Below are 18197 nucleotides of genomic sequence, written 5' to 3'. Positions count from 1 at the left end.
GCTGATGGCTCGGAAAGAATTGGCATAGAATAAACTATTTATATAGACAGACAGTTCGCAGTTGCCAACGGCGGAGGCTATGCGTTTCGGCTCGGGCGGTGCACATATCGAGATCTGCTGCCACCGATCCGTCTCCCTGATTGCCACCGCACAGGGGTGGAATTGGAGGTGGAGCGAAGAGAGCAATTAAGTTATCAGGAAGTCGTGGAAGATGGCGCCAGGATTGCGAGCAACTGGAGCAGCGCGCTCCCCGGCTGCGGAGCTGGTTACGAGGGACAACGGCGACGGCGACGCCGCGAAACGTTGGAACGGGCGCTAAAGAGTTGCGCTCTAAAAACCAGAAGATGATTTTACATGGTAATAACCTACGCATTATTTCTTTTATATTTGCTGGGCCAAGTTCATCATGTAACTGGTGCAACCTGTCGCATAGAGCGAATTCTATTGCGAACACCTTCAATAGAACATGCCTCAGACCCTGACTGCGCTGGTTGCTTCAATGGTACGGCAAAAAGCCTTATTCTATATATGAGACGAGGGCTATGATGATATGGGATATATTTTGGATGAGGAGGTATACTAGGCGAATAACTGCTGCTACATATTTTACCGGCCGTCGGCCCCGGGAGAGAGGTTCGCTCGCATACACGCTGCGCAGGATACCCGACTCACTTGATGCCGCGCGCTCCATTGCTCGTATAAACACACTAGGTTTTTTAAAAGCGCTGGTGCCTGCTGCGATTAGGATGTTGCAACATGGACGCAACTTGTGAGCAGATGGCAAATTTAGAATTTTAACAGCTCCTGAGCTTTGTTGGGCAGTGCAGTAAATGAGAGATATCAATCACAACAGGCGATGGCGAATTAAACCGCTTATATTCAATTCTATGATAAAAATCGCTGAGTCATATTTGGTATGCAACGAGTCTCATATTTGTCGCGTACGTTTTAGAAATAATTATAACGATGAAGCTTTTAACCAGAAATGGTGATCTAATTGCAGCTTATTGCTAGCTGATACTAAAAAAAACTTTGATTATAAGTATTGTCGAAAGCTCAAAGGGCTCTCACAGGACCGGAGTTTTTTTCGAAGTATTCGGGAACGTTACGACAACGCAATAAAGAGCCAAATATTTAGTGGAAGAAATCTATGACAGTCAAGCGCCAACTCGTGTCGGTTTGGCGTGGAATGACTTAGATTTGTTTGTTTATATTGAAGTTTCAATGGTAGCGCACTGGTGTCTGTAGCTCTTCAGACCAGCCGTGCACAGCGAACGAAAGTACTACCGTAAGACTGCGCTACAGTGGTGCGCTCCGTAGCGCAACGTGGGCCGCGATGCATCACGGCTGCATGAGCGGAATCAGGTTGTCTAGGAGAGTGGAGGTTTGTGTCCTCCAGCACGCGCTGCCTCCTCGTTCCGCCCAGGTGGCGCGCGCGGTGCAGTGAAATGTGCTACACGCCATAGTTGTCCGCGTGAGCCGTTGTCTTCCTAGCACAAACCCTCTGCCAACCAGAGGACCGAGGAGTTCGCGGTGCCAAAGCAGAGGCTAGGCGACGCCTTCGCGAGGGCCTTGCCGTCCGCGCCGCTGAAGCACAAGCTTTTTTTTTTAATTCAAATCAAGTTCATTTTCATCTATACATGTACAGATGAAGGGAGTGCAGAAAAAAGCCAAATCGATTTGGCTTGACGGGGTCTGTACCCCCTACAGAAATAGCACTATGCACAATAAAGAGAACGCAAAGATACAATAATGGATAAACGAAAAAAAAAGCATTAGTGAACATTCTATAACAGAAATACATACGGGAAAAAAAAATCAATGATAGAATGCTGAAAGGATTTAAATAGCAGAAAGCGTATAGCATAAAATTATACAAATAAAATAGCTTTGAAATTCACAAGCATAAATAATAAGTTACTAACAAGCAAAGAAAATTGGTTAGGCATTCATGGCGTCAGTGTATACTACAGCAAAGCAAACAAAACAAAAAAGGAATCCACAATGAGCCCATAAAAGGAGAGATACGTTGTTATTAAGTTTCTAATGAGTTTAACAAAGTTGGCAGTGTGCGGCGTAACATTTGTTGACCGTAGTTAGTGCGCGCTTTAGGAACGTACCATGTTTTTCTGTGACGTGTGTTGTAAATGTTAGAACTCATTGTCAATAGAGATAAATGCTCTGAGAATTTGGTGTTCTGTTTTTTCGCAGTAGTGAAACGCTTGAGTAAAATACTACGATATATGGCGGTGACCAGCTGTAAGTTTAGGGCACTGAAAAGAGGCTGCGTATGAGCGTCATATGAGGAATTAGCGATAGCGCGCACTGCTTTTTTCTGCAAAAGATAAAGTTTTGTGATGTTAGACATTGTGGTGTTTCCCCAGACTAAATGACAGTAGTTCAGATGGGACAGGAAGAGACAGTTGTAAAGCAGCTTTTTCACGATCAAGGGAAGAAAAAAACGAAGTTTCGTTAGTATTCCCACAACACGAGCGATTTTGTTAGCAACTGAGTCTGTACAAAGATTCCAAAGTAAGTTCCCTTGATATACGACCCAGAGGCACTTAATGGATGGCACAATGTTGATAAGCGAGGAAACAATTTGCAAATGACCGTCAATGTGGCCATTTTTGTTTTTAGGTTGAAAAAGTACAGCCTTTGTCTTGTTTTTATTTATAAACAGTGAATTCAATGAACTCCATCGATTGAGTTCACTTAAAGCAGCGTTTGCAAGAGCCAACAGGTCCCTTGCACAACCAGATGTAAAAAACAGACTAGTGTCGTCAGCGTATATGATGAATTGGGCAGTGGTGTCAATATTTATTATGTCGTTAATGTAAATATTAAATAACGAAGGCCTAAGAATGCTTCCTTGAGGTACACCAGAATGAATGGGTAACTTATCTGAAAGGCAGTTATTTATTGACACCCTCTGACACCTGAACTGCAGATAGCTTTTGATTAAGCTAAGGAATGGGCCCCTGCTCGTCGCCGCCGCCGAAGCAGACAGAGCTGCGCTCAAATTTTGCATTAGGGAGTATCGTAATCGTCCTTGGAATTTTCGCAGACCACATTTCTTTGTCAAACATCCAAATATAGAAGCTACTTGCAAAGCCTAGTCCGAAATTCTAGGACATGCAGAGAAGGCACATGTACTGACGTTGCACAAAAATGCTAGGCGATCACATATCAATCTTATCAAACTTTTTATTTCAGTTTGTACATGCAAACTGGGATGGTGAGAAACAAGCAGTGAATGATACACCGCTTGACGGGCCTCACCATCCTTACAAGTCAGCAGTTAGCACGATCCAAAAAGAAAAAAAAACAAAACACTATTAAAAGTGGATACAAGTGCACGTATGATTAACAAGGTTTACGGAAACAGATATCTAGTAATTGGCACAAATAATTATAGTAAAAGACAGTGAGGTTACTACACAGAGTGGCAGAGTACACGAAGACACTTCGCATCACTGTAGGACAGACTGCTGAATAAAGCTTTTCCGGATGGCAAAGACATAATATTCACTTGGTCACTGACTGAGGTATCAAAAGCTGCTTAACTTTTATTTTGCTTTAAAGTCAGGCCCCAATCAAAGCCTAAGCTGTACATATCGGTCTCAACTGCGTACTTTGCCTCACGCCAGATTATAATGCATAGCTGTGCCAGCAACTGATACATCCGTATCTGTTTAAGGATAATTACAACAGGAAAGTGCGATTCTATGCTGTTTCTTTGACAGGATTTCGTACCTGGGGAACAAAAGTACGATGGCGTTATGCGGGTCTGCTTCAAGATCACGGAAGGGACACCGATTACGACCGCAGACCAGGTCAAAGAGGTAAGATATGCCGAACAAGAAAAATTTGCAGAATGAGTTAACTTATACGTATTAATAGCACAAAACATGTCATATTTCGCCTCCAAATGGTAGTGAAAGAAAATTGACCAAGGGTATGCAGGGATACCGGCAAGGACACCCTATTGATCCACGAGCATTATCACAGAGCTATTTCTCAGTTGGGCAAGAGTAGCCACGTCGACGCTATTCAATAATTGACTTAAAAATAGAGAAAGTTTTGGCCAAATATCTGCAGTGGAGTTAGGACATGCGTCGTACTGTGCGGCTAAACATAATGTTAAATGAGAGCGGTTTTTTAAAATACTTCTACTGTGGCGGCAGGTTTGCGCTTCCTGGCAGTGGCAGTTATAAATATGTTTCTTTAAACAATTTTGCGTAGTCTTCCGATTGTATGTAGCTAGAGTTAATGTACCTCTGCTCATGTTGATTTGATTTGATTTATTGGGGTTTAACCTCCGAAAGAGACTCAGGTTATGGCCGACGCCGTAGTGGAGGGCTCCGGAAATTTCTACCATCTGGGGTTCTTCAACGTGCACTGACATCGCACAATACATGGGCGTCTAGAATTTCGTCTCCATCGAAATTCAGCCGCCTCGGCCGGGATTGAATCCGCGTCTTTCGGGTCAGCAGCCGAGCGTCGTAACCACTGAGCCACCGCGGTGGGTTACGTCTGCTCATGTGTACACGTTCAGCAAACACGAGGTAGAAATTACTACAAAGTAGCGCGTGCTTTCTATGAAGGCAAATTGGCTTGCTACCCCAATGTTGTAACTTTTACTGCCGACATTGCACGCCGCCTTGCATTTTTTATCAAAACAGGAAAAAGTCGTTACTATTTGACCTGAGAAAAAGCCATAGTAATTCCAAGCAGACTATTTGCTGGCTACCCATGCCAAAAGGATTTCTAGGTACTTAAATGTTAACTCTTCAGCATTAAAGACGCCGTTGTCCTGAAAATCCGGTGTCGGCCTTGCGAGCGAAAAATCACGGGCGCGGCTCTGGCAGGTGGTCCCCAGGGAGCAGCCTAAGAGTCAGGAGGGCCACCTATTCACGTTATCTTACGGCGTCATCACAACTTGCCCAGCGGATAGTAAGAAAGCTACCCATTGTGACAGATGACAGTTAAATGATTGGTCGCTTGGGTAACGTAACCGAGCCCCACAAGCCGACCGCTGGGAGCACCTGCCACGGCGCATCGCTTAACCGCTGCACCACTGCGCAAGAGGGGTACGAGGGCTACCAGGGACCTGTGAATATAAATTAGAGAATGACCTTCTGCATATATAGAAATTAACTCATTACCCTATCACGGCATACCCTTAGGCGGAGATAGTGTTTCCTCCGAGTTTTCCCCCTTATATTATTGCACTTAGCCCCGGCTGCTGCTGTCACCCGTTTTAAACGCTGCTTGTGAAATAATTGAATGCAAGCCAGTGAAGAGATGACGGGGTCAGGTAATTGCTCTTTTGGTATTTGTTGGGAGTACAATGCATTGAAACATAATGTGTACTCCAAAAGTATTCAAATGGCGCATGTTATACATTTATAACCTTAATAATTCCTACTATCTCTTATCGTAGCCCGCTGAACATCCATTCGACTGTGCATCAGGCTTGCTTACGCTTTTCTGTTTATATTTGAGTTGCCCGTGAAAAAAATATTAACGCGAAAGCCTTTAATGCCTCATCGTTGCCGACAGAAGATTGTCAACAGAAGCTTGTCAGCAAAAAGTTTCAGGAAAGGTGTCACGCTTTTCGGTAGGTTGAAATTGTTATGACGTCAGCGTGTGCGGATTCGCAGTAATGAGGTCATCCATGAACGCCTGACTTCCCCTTTTGGAGCAGACAACTAATAAAATAGTTGTCGTCCGCTCCGGCAGGGGGCGTAAGGCGTTCGTGGGTTACCACATTACATACCTCATTACTGCGAACAGAGTTATGGATACAACCCACAACCGAACTCAACGAAGCAGAGAGAGAGAGAGTCGTGCTAAAAAAGCAGTCAAAGTGTGTAGTTGTAATGTGTAGTCAAATAAAGCAATAGTACAGCACAAACAGTCTCGCAGTCAATGCCAAACAGTGCGTCAGTAAAGGCTTTCACCTTGCAGCACTTAGAGAGCGAAAGTGCCCCCCAGAGTTTTTTTCTTCAAACAAGTAGGTGTGTGATTTCCTGTTCGGAAAAGCCTGAAGGTGCCTTTTCGTTTGCCTATAACTCGTTCGCTGAAAAAAAGCCTGAACGTGCCTTTTCGTTTGCCTATAACTCGTTCGCTGAATAAAAGATTACTTTCCTGTGCTAACCCTTAGTAACTTCGCTGCAGTTTTTCTCCGGGTGTCTTCAGGAGCAGACAGACGCTTCCGACCCCAATCAGACGGTCGACTGCTCCATAGCGCGCCGTGGTTACATGGATGACCCGATGAACACGGACAACTGCTGGCGTGAAGTGGAGCTTTGGAAAGTTCACTACAGCGGCAAAGAATGCCTGGGTGAAAAATTTCAGGTATGACACTGAACTCGGCAGCTAAACTCTGCTACGTCCTTCTGCAAGGTATAAACTTCTGAGGAAGCTGGCGCTAACAGCCTGCTTTCACGCAATGTTATAAAGTTAGGCAGGAATGTTCTTTGCCTTGGGAAGGCACTGAACCTATCTTAAACGAACTCATAGTTCACGTTCAAAATAAACAAAACTATTTTGACTTCTCGCTTGAAAGGGAGTGATCGCAAAAGGCCGATGATTTCAAACAAATCGACCAGAAAATCTGTAATTTGCGCAGCCTGGTCACTTTTGGGCTCCTGAGGGAAAAGCAAAATTGGCCACAACCGAAAGGCGCGATACGTAACTTTGATAAGTACCCTTTGAAAAGTTAGGCACGAAAATATGCTTTGTTCATTATTGCTAGAACACACACCTACAACTGCGCAATGCTGGCATTGATAAGTGCCACGAAGAAATTATGTATATTGGCAAACCGGAGTGGCGGATACATTAGCCTTTTTGCGAAGGGGAATAGAAGCCAACATAAAGGGCAAAGCGCAGTCCATGTGTCGCACAAAGAGCTTCACACAAAAAGGAGCAGGAACCCAAGAGGCTGTGTTCCAAATTTATTGAGCACCCCGAAACTTAAGTACAAGACCTGCGACATCGCGGACCTGTTGTGAATAAGGCAAGCACTCAAAGCAAGGTGTGCATTCATCGGCTGCACCTGTACACCCTGAGGCCTCAGTATATATATTGACGCATAAATGCCTAAGGAACTTACCTAATCAGATATGATAGCCCCAGCAGGCAGTTTTTTAGTATTACGCTGCAAATTTTCATCTTATATGAACAGTGGGACCGCTTTGTAAAAGAGCACCTAAAACTACATTCACAGCTTCCGTCATTCACATTGCAGACCCTTTGGCGTCTTGATATCTGGCCTTTAGGATTTGAAGTAAAATGTGTGGGGGTGTTAACTGTGATATAAATTACGTTTCCCCGTTTGACCTCGCCTGACCCAATTCAAAACCACCGGGACCACACCCCGTGATCGCGGGCGCTACCAAGGGCACGCCGACAATGGCAGGCCTTGCTCTGAGGGAACAAAGGAATGGCACTCTGGTTGACACAAACAGCTATTTATTGCTACAACTGCGCCTGCTAGCAACAAAATGCACTAAGAAATCGAGGTCGCCCGACTCACCAGCAAAGTTACGAGCGAACGTTCGCCCAAGCTACGGCGAGGGAGAAACTCCGTTGCTGGACGGGACTAGCTGGCGGGATAATGTTCCCGCCACGAGGCCTCGAGCCGTTGACGGAGAGCAGAGCGCCGCGCCTGAACGTCAGCGCACGCCAAAATCCCGAGCCGAAGACAGCTCGTCTCCCCCCCCCCCCCCCCCCTACCCGCGCAGCTATCACGCCGTCCGTGGCGCTCGTGGCGCTGCGAAGCCGGCGTCCTCCCTTGTTAGTCAAGATAACTAACTATTCTAGGGGAAGTGCATCACAGGGAGGTCAACCACAGGGGACGAGCGGGACAAGTTCCCACGAAATGAAAATAGAAATAAAGATTTATTTTCAGAAAATGACACGACCTGCCGTCCTCCACGTGCGTAAAGTGAACCTAATCCACTATTCGATAGAACTCATCATGATACTTCTTTACTGCGAGGTTTAACGGGCACAGTCTTGATGTGCCCGGTCGGCGCAGCTGTCAGTGCTGGCTGCATCGGTGGCACTTTGCAACAAGCTTCCAACGTGATGCCTAGCAGCTACTACTACTTTCCGGACTTCCATTTCAGCAGGGTAGGGAGTATTCAGGACGCACATATATTATCTTTGAATTTGAATGCAAAACCACAGAAGACACATTCGTTTCCACGATTTATGCGACAGTGGTCGCTGCCTATCCTTCTCGTGCCCGGCTGGGCTACAGCACGCATCAGTAGCTCAAAGCTGAGCACCGCGAATCTTACGATGAAAGCTTGGTGACTGCATTTAGTTCCGTCTTGAGTATTGTTAGTTCAGATGCCTGTTCGCCGATGTCATATTTACTAGTCTTCAGGCCGAATAAGCAAGCTGAGGTGCACCGCGAAGCCAGAAGCCACGACTCCCATCTTCTGGCACCACATGCACAGTTTCGCCCTTTCCGATACCAGGACAAAATCGTTTTCACTAACGGACCTATCTGGTGAGGTAACGGCCACGTGAAATAAAATGTGAACAATAAATTACCAACAGGAGCACCAAAACGAGAAAATCTTACTTGAAGGCGACAGAATACTGATGTGTTTTATTCTGAGAACTCAAACAGCGCCTGTATGTGAGTGCCTGCTTGATTTCCTGTCCATCAGGTATGACTTAGATATGTGTTTGCGTCCAGTTTTTTTTATCCTGTCCGTGTTTCATTCTACGCTTACGCGCGTCGTCCAGTGCCCCATTTATATAAGTTGAAAGAGAGCCGTGCCGTCCAGGTCATATTGCAGTTTTTATACGAAACCATTATTCCGATGGGTAAACCCTGAGCAGAAACTTGCAATGTTTGTGGGTTTGTGCCAAAAGCATAGCATAAACAACAAATAAAAGATATATTGCCGCGACTGGGATCCGAACCGGCGGTGGCGCGAACTAATCCTCTTCGCTGGCCAGAGCACGAGCACTGTGCTATCGCCAGAGCCGATCACGCCTCGTGTTAAAATGCAACACACACTCGCGCTGAACATTGCAGATCATCGTCTTCATCAACTTCTATCTGCGGCGAGAACCTATCAGATCATCTTAACCGCGATCAGAGGCTAACCTGAGCCTAATATTGTTGCCTGACGTGCCGGCGACCCAGAAAAACAAAATCATCAGCCAACCAGGCTAAACACATGATTTGGCACGATTCCTTGGTCTACCTACGTGCTGCCATTTTGTTGCGGCTTTTGGTGTGTCACTTTTCTCTTATCACTTCGTCTACAATTCCATATATGGAGCAAGTGCCAACCTGAGGTCTTGGTTGGTTGGTTGGTTTATGGGGTTTAACGTCCCAAAGCAACTAAGGCTATGAGAGACGCCGTAGTGGAGGGCTCCGGAAATTTCGACCACCTGGGGTTCTTTAACGTGCACAACCTGAGGTCTTCATGTATACTGTTGCAAAACAATAATTGCAGCCTTACTGAGATGTTACAAATACAACGGGTCGCGATCATCGGTTTATAACTCCACTGGAAATTCTTGCATAACACCATCCTCCACGTTTACGCGACTCCTGATGGTCACGAATAGGCCACGCATCTGAAGGGTATAGCAAAAATCTTCGACAAATTATGGCTGTCCGTCGCCAATTACAGGCAAAAAGAAATATGCATTCCAAACCATCGAATATCTTTGAGAACACGCAGTACAGCGCAGTCCCCGGTAACTTGTCCCATCTCGGTGCCGTAGCCTGGCTGGGCCCCATTTTTTCCCCAGACGCTAATGACTCAAGTGTCGTATTGGCGCAGTGGCCAGAGATCGACCCATTCCAGGCAGACCCTGCGATTTTCTAAGTGTAAAGAATGCACCTTCAGTAGCGAAGCAGGAAAGATGCTGGGGAACAACACTCACCCGGTGAGCCGCATTCCGGGACCCCTACCTCACAGTGCAACACTGGCTTGTCTGCGCAGCGGCTTTAATAGGGAGCGAGAGTTGCCTTTTCTTTTACCCCATTGGTGCATGACGTTTCCGACTGTACACGCCACTTTTCAAAACTTGTTTTCGATTCATCCATAACTGTTCTCACGAAGTTAGTAATGCGTGCAACATCAGAATTCTCTGGTGGGCGACGTTGTGCCAAGAAAAAAGGATCGCTTTTCAGAAAGAATAGATATTAGCATTGCCAAATTGAAAGGTGTGCTATAGGAAGGGCTCTCGGGAGTTGTGAATTTTTCTACTGTCACGCGGAGGAATATTATATAAAAGGACAGTGTAGCTGATTTTAAGTGGCGAAAGGTGTGTCTGATGATACAGAATATATTTAGTTTGGCATAAATGTGTGTTCATGACGAACAGGGCCGAAGTTCCGCGAGCGTGGAAAGGAGCGTCGTTTGTAAATACTTAGTTTTTGAACATTTCGAGTTATTTTTTTGAAATAGGGCGTTGGAAATATATGTACACCGATTTTCAGTGTTGGTCAAAAGTTTAGGGGAATCCCCCAAGGTGCAGTAGGTTCGTAATACGGGAGTAATTACTCATTGACGTCCACCCAAGCGCAGCCAAACGGCTAGAAAAGAAAGCTGTACAGCTTTCTTAGAAACTTCGCAGTTAAAGAAAAATTCGTCCTGGTCCGGTGTTCGACCCTGGGACCACCACTTCACCGGAGCAGTCGGTCTACCAATTGAGCTAACCGCCGCCGCGGTGGCTCACTGGTTATGGTGCTCGGCTGCTGACCCGAAAGACGTGGGTTCGATCCCGGCCGCGGCGGTTGAATTTCTTAAGAGGAGAAATTCTTGAGGCTCGTGTACTGTGCGATGTCAGTGCACGTTAAAGAACCGCAGGTGGTCGAAATTTCCGGAGCCCTCCACTACGGCGTCAATTATAGCCTTAGTCGCTTTGGGACGTTAAACCCCATGAAACCAAACCAAAACCAATTGAGCTAACCGGGACGGCAAGTTTATGGTAGGGCGTGAGCGAATTGATCAATAACTCGACGGGGGAACAGTGTGGTCAAATGTTTAGGGGTTTCCCCAAAGGTGAGGTAGGTGGAATTCCACCCCAAGGTGGGACCAGGACGAATTCCACCTTGGGGTGGAATTCCACCTACCTCACCTTGGGGAATACCCCTAAACATTTGACCACACTGTTCCCACGTCAAGTTATTGATCAATTCGCTCACGCCCTACCATAAACTTGCCGTCCCGGTTAGCTAAATTGGTAGAGCGACTGCTCCGGTGAAGTGGTGGTCCCAGGGTAGAACCCTGGACCAGGACGAATTTGTTTAACTGCGAAGTTTCTGAGAAAGCTGCAGAGCTTTCCTTTGTAGCCGTTTGGCTGCGCTTGAGTGGACGTCAATGAGTAATTACTCTCTTATTACCGATTGTCAGGTAGGTTTGTGTAGTAGAAGATAAAGCGGCTCTGAAAGGTTTACACAGCTTTTTAAAGCGTGAAGATGCATCTCTGGAATCTCTTCTAAATGCTTATTAGGCTCAAGAGGAAGGATCAGCTATTTCTTAACGGGAATGTCCGCTATATTTGCTCAGAGGTGGCGGATAGGAGGACAAAATAAACCTTCTACCAAATACGCAACAGGAAATGCAGAACTGAAAAGGTCAAGATTTTCGCCGAACAAAGCCGTGACGCACCAATCCGGTCCCCTGTTAAAGCTTGAGAGTAACAAGAGCTTGACGCGGAAAAGGTACTTTAGTAACTTAATTTCGAATGCGCGATATACACCTTGGATTTTTCCACACCTGCCCGCCTAGTATCAAAAGTACTAATTTTCAATCATTTCCCGCGGCGATAAGGTGAGCCCTGGGGCAGTTAAGACGCGATTTGAATTGAGCCCTTTATAATGAGCAAAATAATAAAGCTTCTGTTTACCAAGGCCCGGTAATCTGACAAGACATAATATGAATCGGATATGCATAAGCGAGGGCTTGGATTGCATGCCATCCTTATGTGTTATTCAGTGCTACTTAACTTTGATCCAGCAAAATGGGAATATATTGATTTATTGATTGATTCATTGATTGATGTCTGCTTAAAATCTGCTTCTCTTTCCAGCCAAACGTTGTGTGGCGCCTGGTCACTGATGACCTCTTTCTCAAGTTGCCGTCCGGGCACAGTAACCTGTTCAACGAGGTCTGGAATTTCCAGGGAACGCTCGGAGTGTAGCCGAGAAGCAGTAAGTAATATTCTCATTTCCTTGGTAATCCTTTTGTGTGTAAAGAATGCACCGTACTTCAGTCATGGAGGAAAGTTTCCCGAATGGAGATTCCGGAAATAAAATAATTATTTCTATGGGTTCATGCAAAGTACAAGCACGAAAAGCCTAGACACTTGAAGGGGCATGCGTGCTCCATCTGTTCAAACCAATATCAACTGACCGGTTGATGAGGCAACGAAAGAAAAAAATTGTTGCATCGAATACGCATTCTGTAAGCTTCTGTCCATGGCTGTAAAGGTGCGGAGGAAAGCGTACAGAGAACGCTGTATTCCTTCAAAACTTTCTAACTCGTTACCTGATTGAAACTGCCAGCTATGCTGTATGCATGCATTTAGGGGACGCCATTGTGCTTTCTCATTGACGTTTTTTTTTTTTTTTTTGGTCGATAGAGAAAGCTTGATTGCACTTAGAAGGCAACAGCTTGCTCCGTGTATGCATTTTTGTCCGCACTTTTCTGGACAGTCTCGACAAGAAGAAACTGAGCAGGTGAAGAAGTAAAACTATGCATTTCCGCTTCTAGTGCGAGGCGTAAGACCTTCGCTGATCATACCTCCGAGAGCTAACGGCGCAGACGAATATTGTGTGGTGCGCAATACGCCCTGCCGCCACCCGATATCTTTCAAGAACTCTTTACGTCGTTTCCCGGCATGGATGACGTGTTTTTCTTGCTTCAAGGCGTCCAATTAACATTGAGAGATTGATGACGTGGACATCGGGAGCGATTTCCGCTCTCTCTTGTTAGTCTAAGGCGGCAGAGAAGGTTCGATGGCACGTCTGGCCGGAGTTGGCGAATGACACGAGAGACATGCTCATGACGTTCTAAGGTGCAAACACATTCAGCTGTATGGCTGTATTAAGGCGAAAGCCTTTTATGCCCCTTCATTGTCGACAGAAGGTTGCCAGCACAAGGTTGTCAGCAAATGTGTCAAGCTTTTCTCGTCAGACCAGAAAAAAAATCTTTGTGCACGATGGGATTTGATCCACCATTCTTCCGTTCCGCAGCCGAGCGGCCTAATGGCTACGCTACTTCCTGCCAACGCATATGTAGTTCTCCTTGTCTAGAACGCTTGTCTAGACAAGCGCTTGTCTACACGCTTGTCTAGACGCTCATTGTCTAGAAAGGCGTCGGATCAGACGGATGCCTCCCAAACGCCCTTCATTCTCTCTAGCATTTAAGATTCACAAATAATTGTGTACTTAATTAACATCTTAAACACACGCAGTGACATAAGCAGCAACACCGCGCTTAAGGCTTTCGCCTCACTGCACTTGAGGTCAACAAAGTGCCCCCTGAATTTTTTTTCGCGTTGTGTTGACTTCGTCAAATGTAACCAGGCTGCTGTAACCGCACAAAAAGCTACCTGACGGCGCAGAGATGACGCTAAGGTCTCCACTCATAGACGACTGCAAGTACAACCTCAGCGACATGAACATGCGGCATCGCTATGCTTCGCTAGAATATAATAAATCTCCCGAAAGCGTAGATAACGGTGAGGGTAGTCTGGTTTATTTTTGCAAAGAAGGATCATCATAAATCATTGTCGCATGGTGAAGGTTTACTAATATGCGAGGAAAAATAGCTTAATTCTTCACTGACCAAACATCACTGGAGAACTAAAAAGGCATGAGATCTATTTAACAGAAAGCCCAAGACTTCATAAGTGTTCTCTGAAATGACGCGATCGCCAGGGATGGTTGGGTGGTGACCAGCCTAAAAGAATGTATATAAAACATAAAAAAGGTGAGTTGAAACCTCCTGTGTAGAAGAGCAGGGTTCGGAACAGGCGGCCTATAGCGTTGTTCTAAGGCCATATTTGTCGGCTGGAAGGCAATCCAGAAGACCGTTAAACTTTTGCGAATATTAGTTGAACTGGTGGAGTTGCAGGAGGAGAATACTATTTCTTTTTTATTAATGCGATCTGGCTGGCAATTAACAATCTGAGCGCAACTTCGAGCTACCTGCATCGAATGCATAAAGAGCTTATCATTCTGCTTAATGTTGGGGGGGGGGGGGGGGGGGTGCGCCACTGTAATCAGGGGTACGAAGTAAGGACGAGAACGAGAAGAAATGATCCTGGCAACAATTGTGTGTGCAATACGTACAAGGCCCGCTCATGAAGGTTTTGAGTGCAGTTAGGTCCCTCGGGGGTTGGCACAAATTTTATGTGAACTCACAGATGTCTAGTGTCCTATACATGAAGGACACCGCTTTTTTATGCAATAACTGTAAACGTTAGTTTAAGCTTGCGCCTTAGCGTAGGATCAAGAGCTTCTAAAACTTTTCTATGCTAGCGCGGGTTAAGAAATGTCACATTAGTGTCGATGTGTAATGTTTCAAGATTTACCACATGCAACAGGTTCTGCATTTGCATTTAGGGTGGTTTTGAAGTCAGTCGGAGTTAAGAAGCGGATCTGTTGTTAAAGTGAAATAAACATTTGCAACAACAAATATTGCATTATTTAAAATCTTAGTTCGGGCATATGTTTAACCTTTCGAGCCTTAGGCATATGTGGCACAGTGGCGAGGGAAAAGATTAACACCAGTGACGTGCCACCGGAGCGGCTAATAGCGACGTTCGGCGCCGTGCATTGCCAACACAGCCATAACAAAAGGGCCTGGCGTGTTCGCAAAGCACGGCGCTGCGCTAGCCGCGCGGTGCGATTTTCGTGTGCTGTGGTGACGTCATTGTGCTAACCGTTTTTACTTGCGACTGTACATAAGGAAATGTGGTACTCGGCTTGCCTTTCGGCACGTATCGTGTGATATTGTTAAAGAAATATAGAGTATAGAGTACAGCGATCAACCTTAAAAGCACCGCAAGCTATGACGCTCATTAGAACATCTCTCGACGAGGGCTAAATAAGTGTCGGGAGAAGATGGTTCTGATCAGTTTAAATCGGCATGATAATCCACAGCTAGCTGGAGAATTAGGCGCGCTGCGATGCCGACAGGAGGTTGAAGATGGATTTTAGTCGGCCGCAACGCCCGCATTCCAGCGATTCTCAAACACATATCACCGTATTAAAGAGCCACAAAATTAATATGCCCGCCGGGATGGCTCTGTCGTTGGGGCGCTCGAGTGCTGACCCCGAGGAAGCGCCACGTTTCGATGGAGGTGAAGCTCACGGCGCCTGAATATTGTGCGATGTCAGCGCCCGTAAAGGAATCTGAGGTGGTCGAAATTTCCAAAGCCCACGACTACCACGACCCTCATAGCCTGTGTCACTTTGAACTTGAATTTAGCTTTCGATTTATTATTGCGAAAACAATACTACTCCCGAGAACGGCCTTTCGCGTAGCGGCGGCCACTTGACACTTTTGACGTTTAGAATGACCCGTGACGTCCTGCTGTGTCTAGTGACGTCACAGCGTGACGTCATACCAGGAGCGAGAGACGGGCGACCAACTCGGCTCGTCGGGTAACGGCGACCGCTTGGCACAGCGCTCCGCGCTCTTCCCACTAGAGGCGCTGCATATGCAGTATAAAACACCTGCTTTGGCAACCTACCAGGCTTAACGAAAGCTAAGCCCCCCCCAATTTTCTTCATGTTTCATACGTGACGAAATGGAAGAAAAAGCTGTTTCTGTGCAGCTTGACACGGTCCCATCCCCTTTTAGGAGCATAGCATCGGTATATGTTTTATACTGAAAAGCTTGGGATGGTATACTTCATATACCGTCCTCACATACCATACCGTACTCTACCTGATGCTTTTGAGGCCTACGAAGGTCCTGAGAAATTCTAGGAAATTGCGCATGTGATTCGAGCCGTCACCAAACACTTCGGCGAGACTGCTGTTACGAGGATGCTGTTGCGGGCTAGTTGGTTAAACATTGCTTGAAAGGGAACAGCGCAAACACAGGGCAGAGGAACGTGCAACACAGGCGCTGTACACAGGTGCTGCTGTTACGCTCCCGAAGCTCTAAACCTGCGCACAACTATTTTTGTTCGGCGTCCTAGCTAAAGACGCACCGAAGTGATGAGCTAGATAGTATGTCTGTCTTGCGTGAACAGAGTAGTGGTAGCGTATCTGTATCACTCAAAATGGGAGACCAACATGTTCGGTGTTTGGGTACGAGGAAGCTGTTCACTCTTTCTGTACCATTCCCGCGTTGCCGTTACCTTCAACGCTAGACCTTTCCCGTGAAGTACCCTCTTGCGGGCAATGTTTATTTCATCGACTGCCGGAGAGTCGCCTCCTCTCTGAACATCATCGGCACCGCTAGACTCGCAGCTGTAGCAAAAAAACAGCGGGCCGGTACACCATCCACTGCACAAGCTAGGGCCTCTTCGTCGCCGTTCTTGCGTACGCCGTTCTCTCACCCTCGCGCATAAAGTCAGCGCGTTCTTAAACCCGCTGCCTCGTAATCGTCGGCTTCGGTCGCATCGTTTGAGTGTTTCAGGTTTATTGAAAAATAATGGCGCAGGTATGGGGTGCATACACTCTTAGTCCAGAAGGTCTGAAAGTACAGAAGGCTGTTGCTGGAATTTGTTAAAATCACTCTTTATTTAGCCACATGCTTATTTAGCAGACAGAACACTTACTCTCTGTTCGACAAATGCTGCGGTAGAATGTGAAATGTCGAGGTCCTGAAGCTCGTGTTCAATTACTGTAATAACACGAATTAATTTGTGACCTTACAGAACACATTTACGGCAGATATTGTGGTCCGTGTGTGCATTACATGTTGTAGTCTCCTTTCTCTGCGCGAAGACTGGTTTGGGACGCTTCCAGCTTAGCGACGTTCTCTTAGTGGGAAATTGTTCCAAACCGCCTCACCGTCCTTCCTACACGAATGCGGCGAGAGAGTGAACTGCCCTGGAAAGATGGGTTTTCAGTGCCTTACTCCCTGGTGAAGCGAAATAACAGAAAATCTAAGTCGATGCGATGAGTAACTGTCAGCCAGGTTGCACAGTATTAACGTCTCTAATATGACCGTTTGGTTTTTGTTTACAGGTTCCAGAATTGTCTGCAGATTCCTATCATCGGCAAGCAGTGAAAACCCGGGGCTGTGATATGATCCCAAAAAATTATATCTGTTTCGAAGCTGACACTGAGTCGTCGGGTATTATTTGTCAGCTGTATTCATTCGTCTCGATAATTGTACAAAGGCTGCAGGCGTAGACTTTTTGGTGCTTCAAAAGAGCTTTTTTTGTTTTTCAAGGACCTCAACGCGCTGAGAATGTCTATGTCCTCGGCCAGGACAATTCTTACTTTAGATGAAATTTCAAACAAAACCAGCAAAATACATGTTTCGTTATTCTCATCAAAACTATTGTCGGATCACAAAAGCACGGGGTTAACTGACCACATATGATCTTGTGACAAGCCTAAGCCGATTGGTTCTTGCACATCTGTATGTACGCGAGAAAGAGCGTAATCACTTGGAGCTCGAAAAAGCTGCACATTGACAGCAGCTACGCCACCAGCATCTTCTAAAAACATTGCATTTCGATCTGTTTGCATCAGAGCGCGCTTTCCTCCAAATCCGTTTGTTGCCGCCTGCCCACTAATGCTCGCAGAACACTTGCTGGCAGAAGTGGCCGTCTCGAATTTCTGGAGCAGGGGGGGAAACGGCAGGCGAGGGGCCCTTTCCTCCTCTCACTCGCTTGAACGGCGTACCAGCGGCGAGGATCTGCGCACGCTGCGCTGAGCTTGGAAACCAGTTGCTTCCTTGCACTGCCAGCGCATGTGAAAATTTTCCGATAGCGTGGTTCGGCTCCAGATATGTCTTCGGCAAGAATATGGCCATTCTACTCTAATTTTAAGGAAGAAGACTCAATCTAATGGTGCTCTGAGGTAACTGTTGCAGCATTACTGCGTTTTTGGTTTGGCAAGATTATTCAGGTAGTGCCACGCAGTAGTGTTAAAGAAAAATATATGGGCTTCCACGAAATTTTTACTATCCGAAGCAATAGTAAGCTGTACGGTCACCTATTTTATTGAA

The 18197-nt window shown here is 46.2% G+C and overlaps 1 protein-coding gene across 1 annotated transcript in view; it reads left to right on the top strand.

The window, feature by feature from the left end:
- LOC149334191 (transient receptor potential cation channel subfamily M member-like 2) overlaps positions 1-17334 on the top strand; it is a 94906-nt gene extending 77572 nt beyond the window's left edge. Inside the window, exons 28-31 of the mRNA XM_089557883.1 lie at positions 3747-3845; positions 6184-6363; positions 12085-12205; positions 17207-17334. Of these exons, the coding sequence (XP_089414009.1) occupies positions 3747-3845; positions 6184-6363; positions 12085-12195 (390 nt within the window). The 3' untranslated portion in view covers positions 12196-12205; positions 17207-17334. The remainder of the gene's footprint in view (positions 1-3746; positions 3846-6183; positions 6364-12084; positions 12206-17206) is intronic.
- The last annotated feature ends 863 nt before the right edge of the window (positions 17335-18197 follow it).

This window comes from Amblyomma mixtum, chromosome 8, assembly GCF_055824585.1.
Source record: "Amblyomma mixtum isolate Tamu chromosome 8, ASM5582458v1, whole genome shotgun sequence".
NCBI lineage: Eukaryota > Metazoa > Arthropoda > Arachnida > Ixodida > Ixodidae > Amblyomma > Amblyomma mixtum.
Note: the sequence above shows the minus strand (reverse complement) of the source record. Positions and strands in the feature narration are given on the sequence as shown.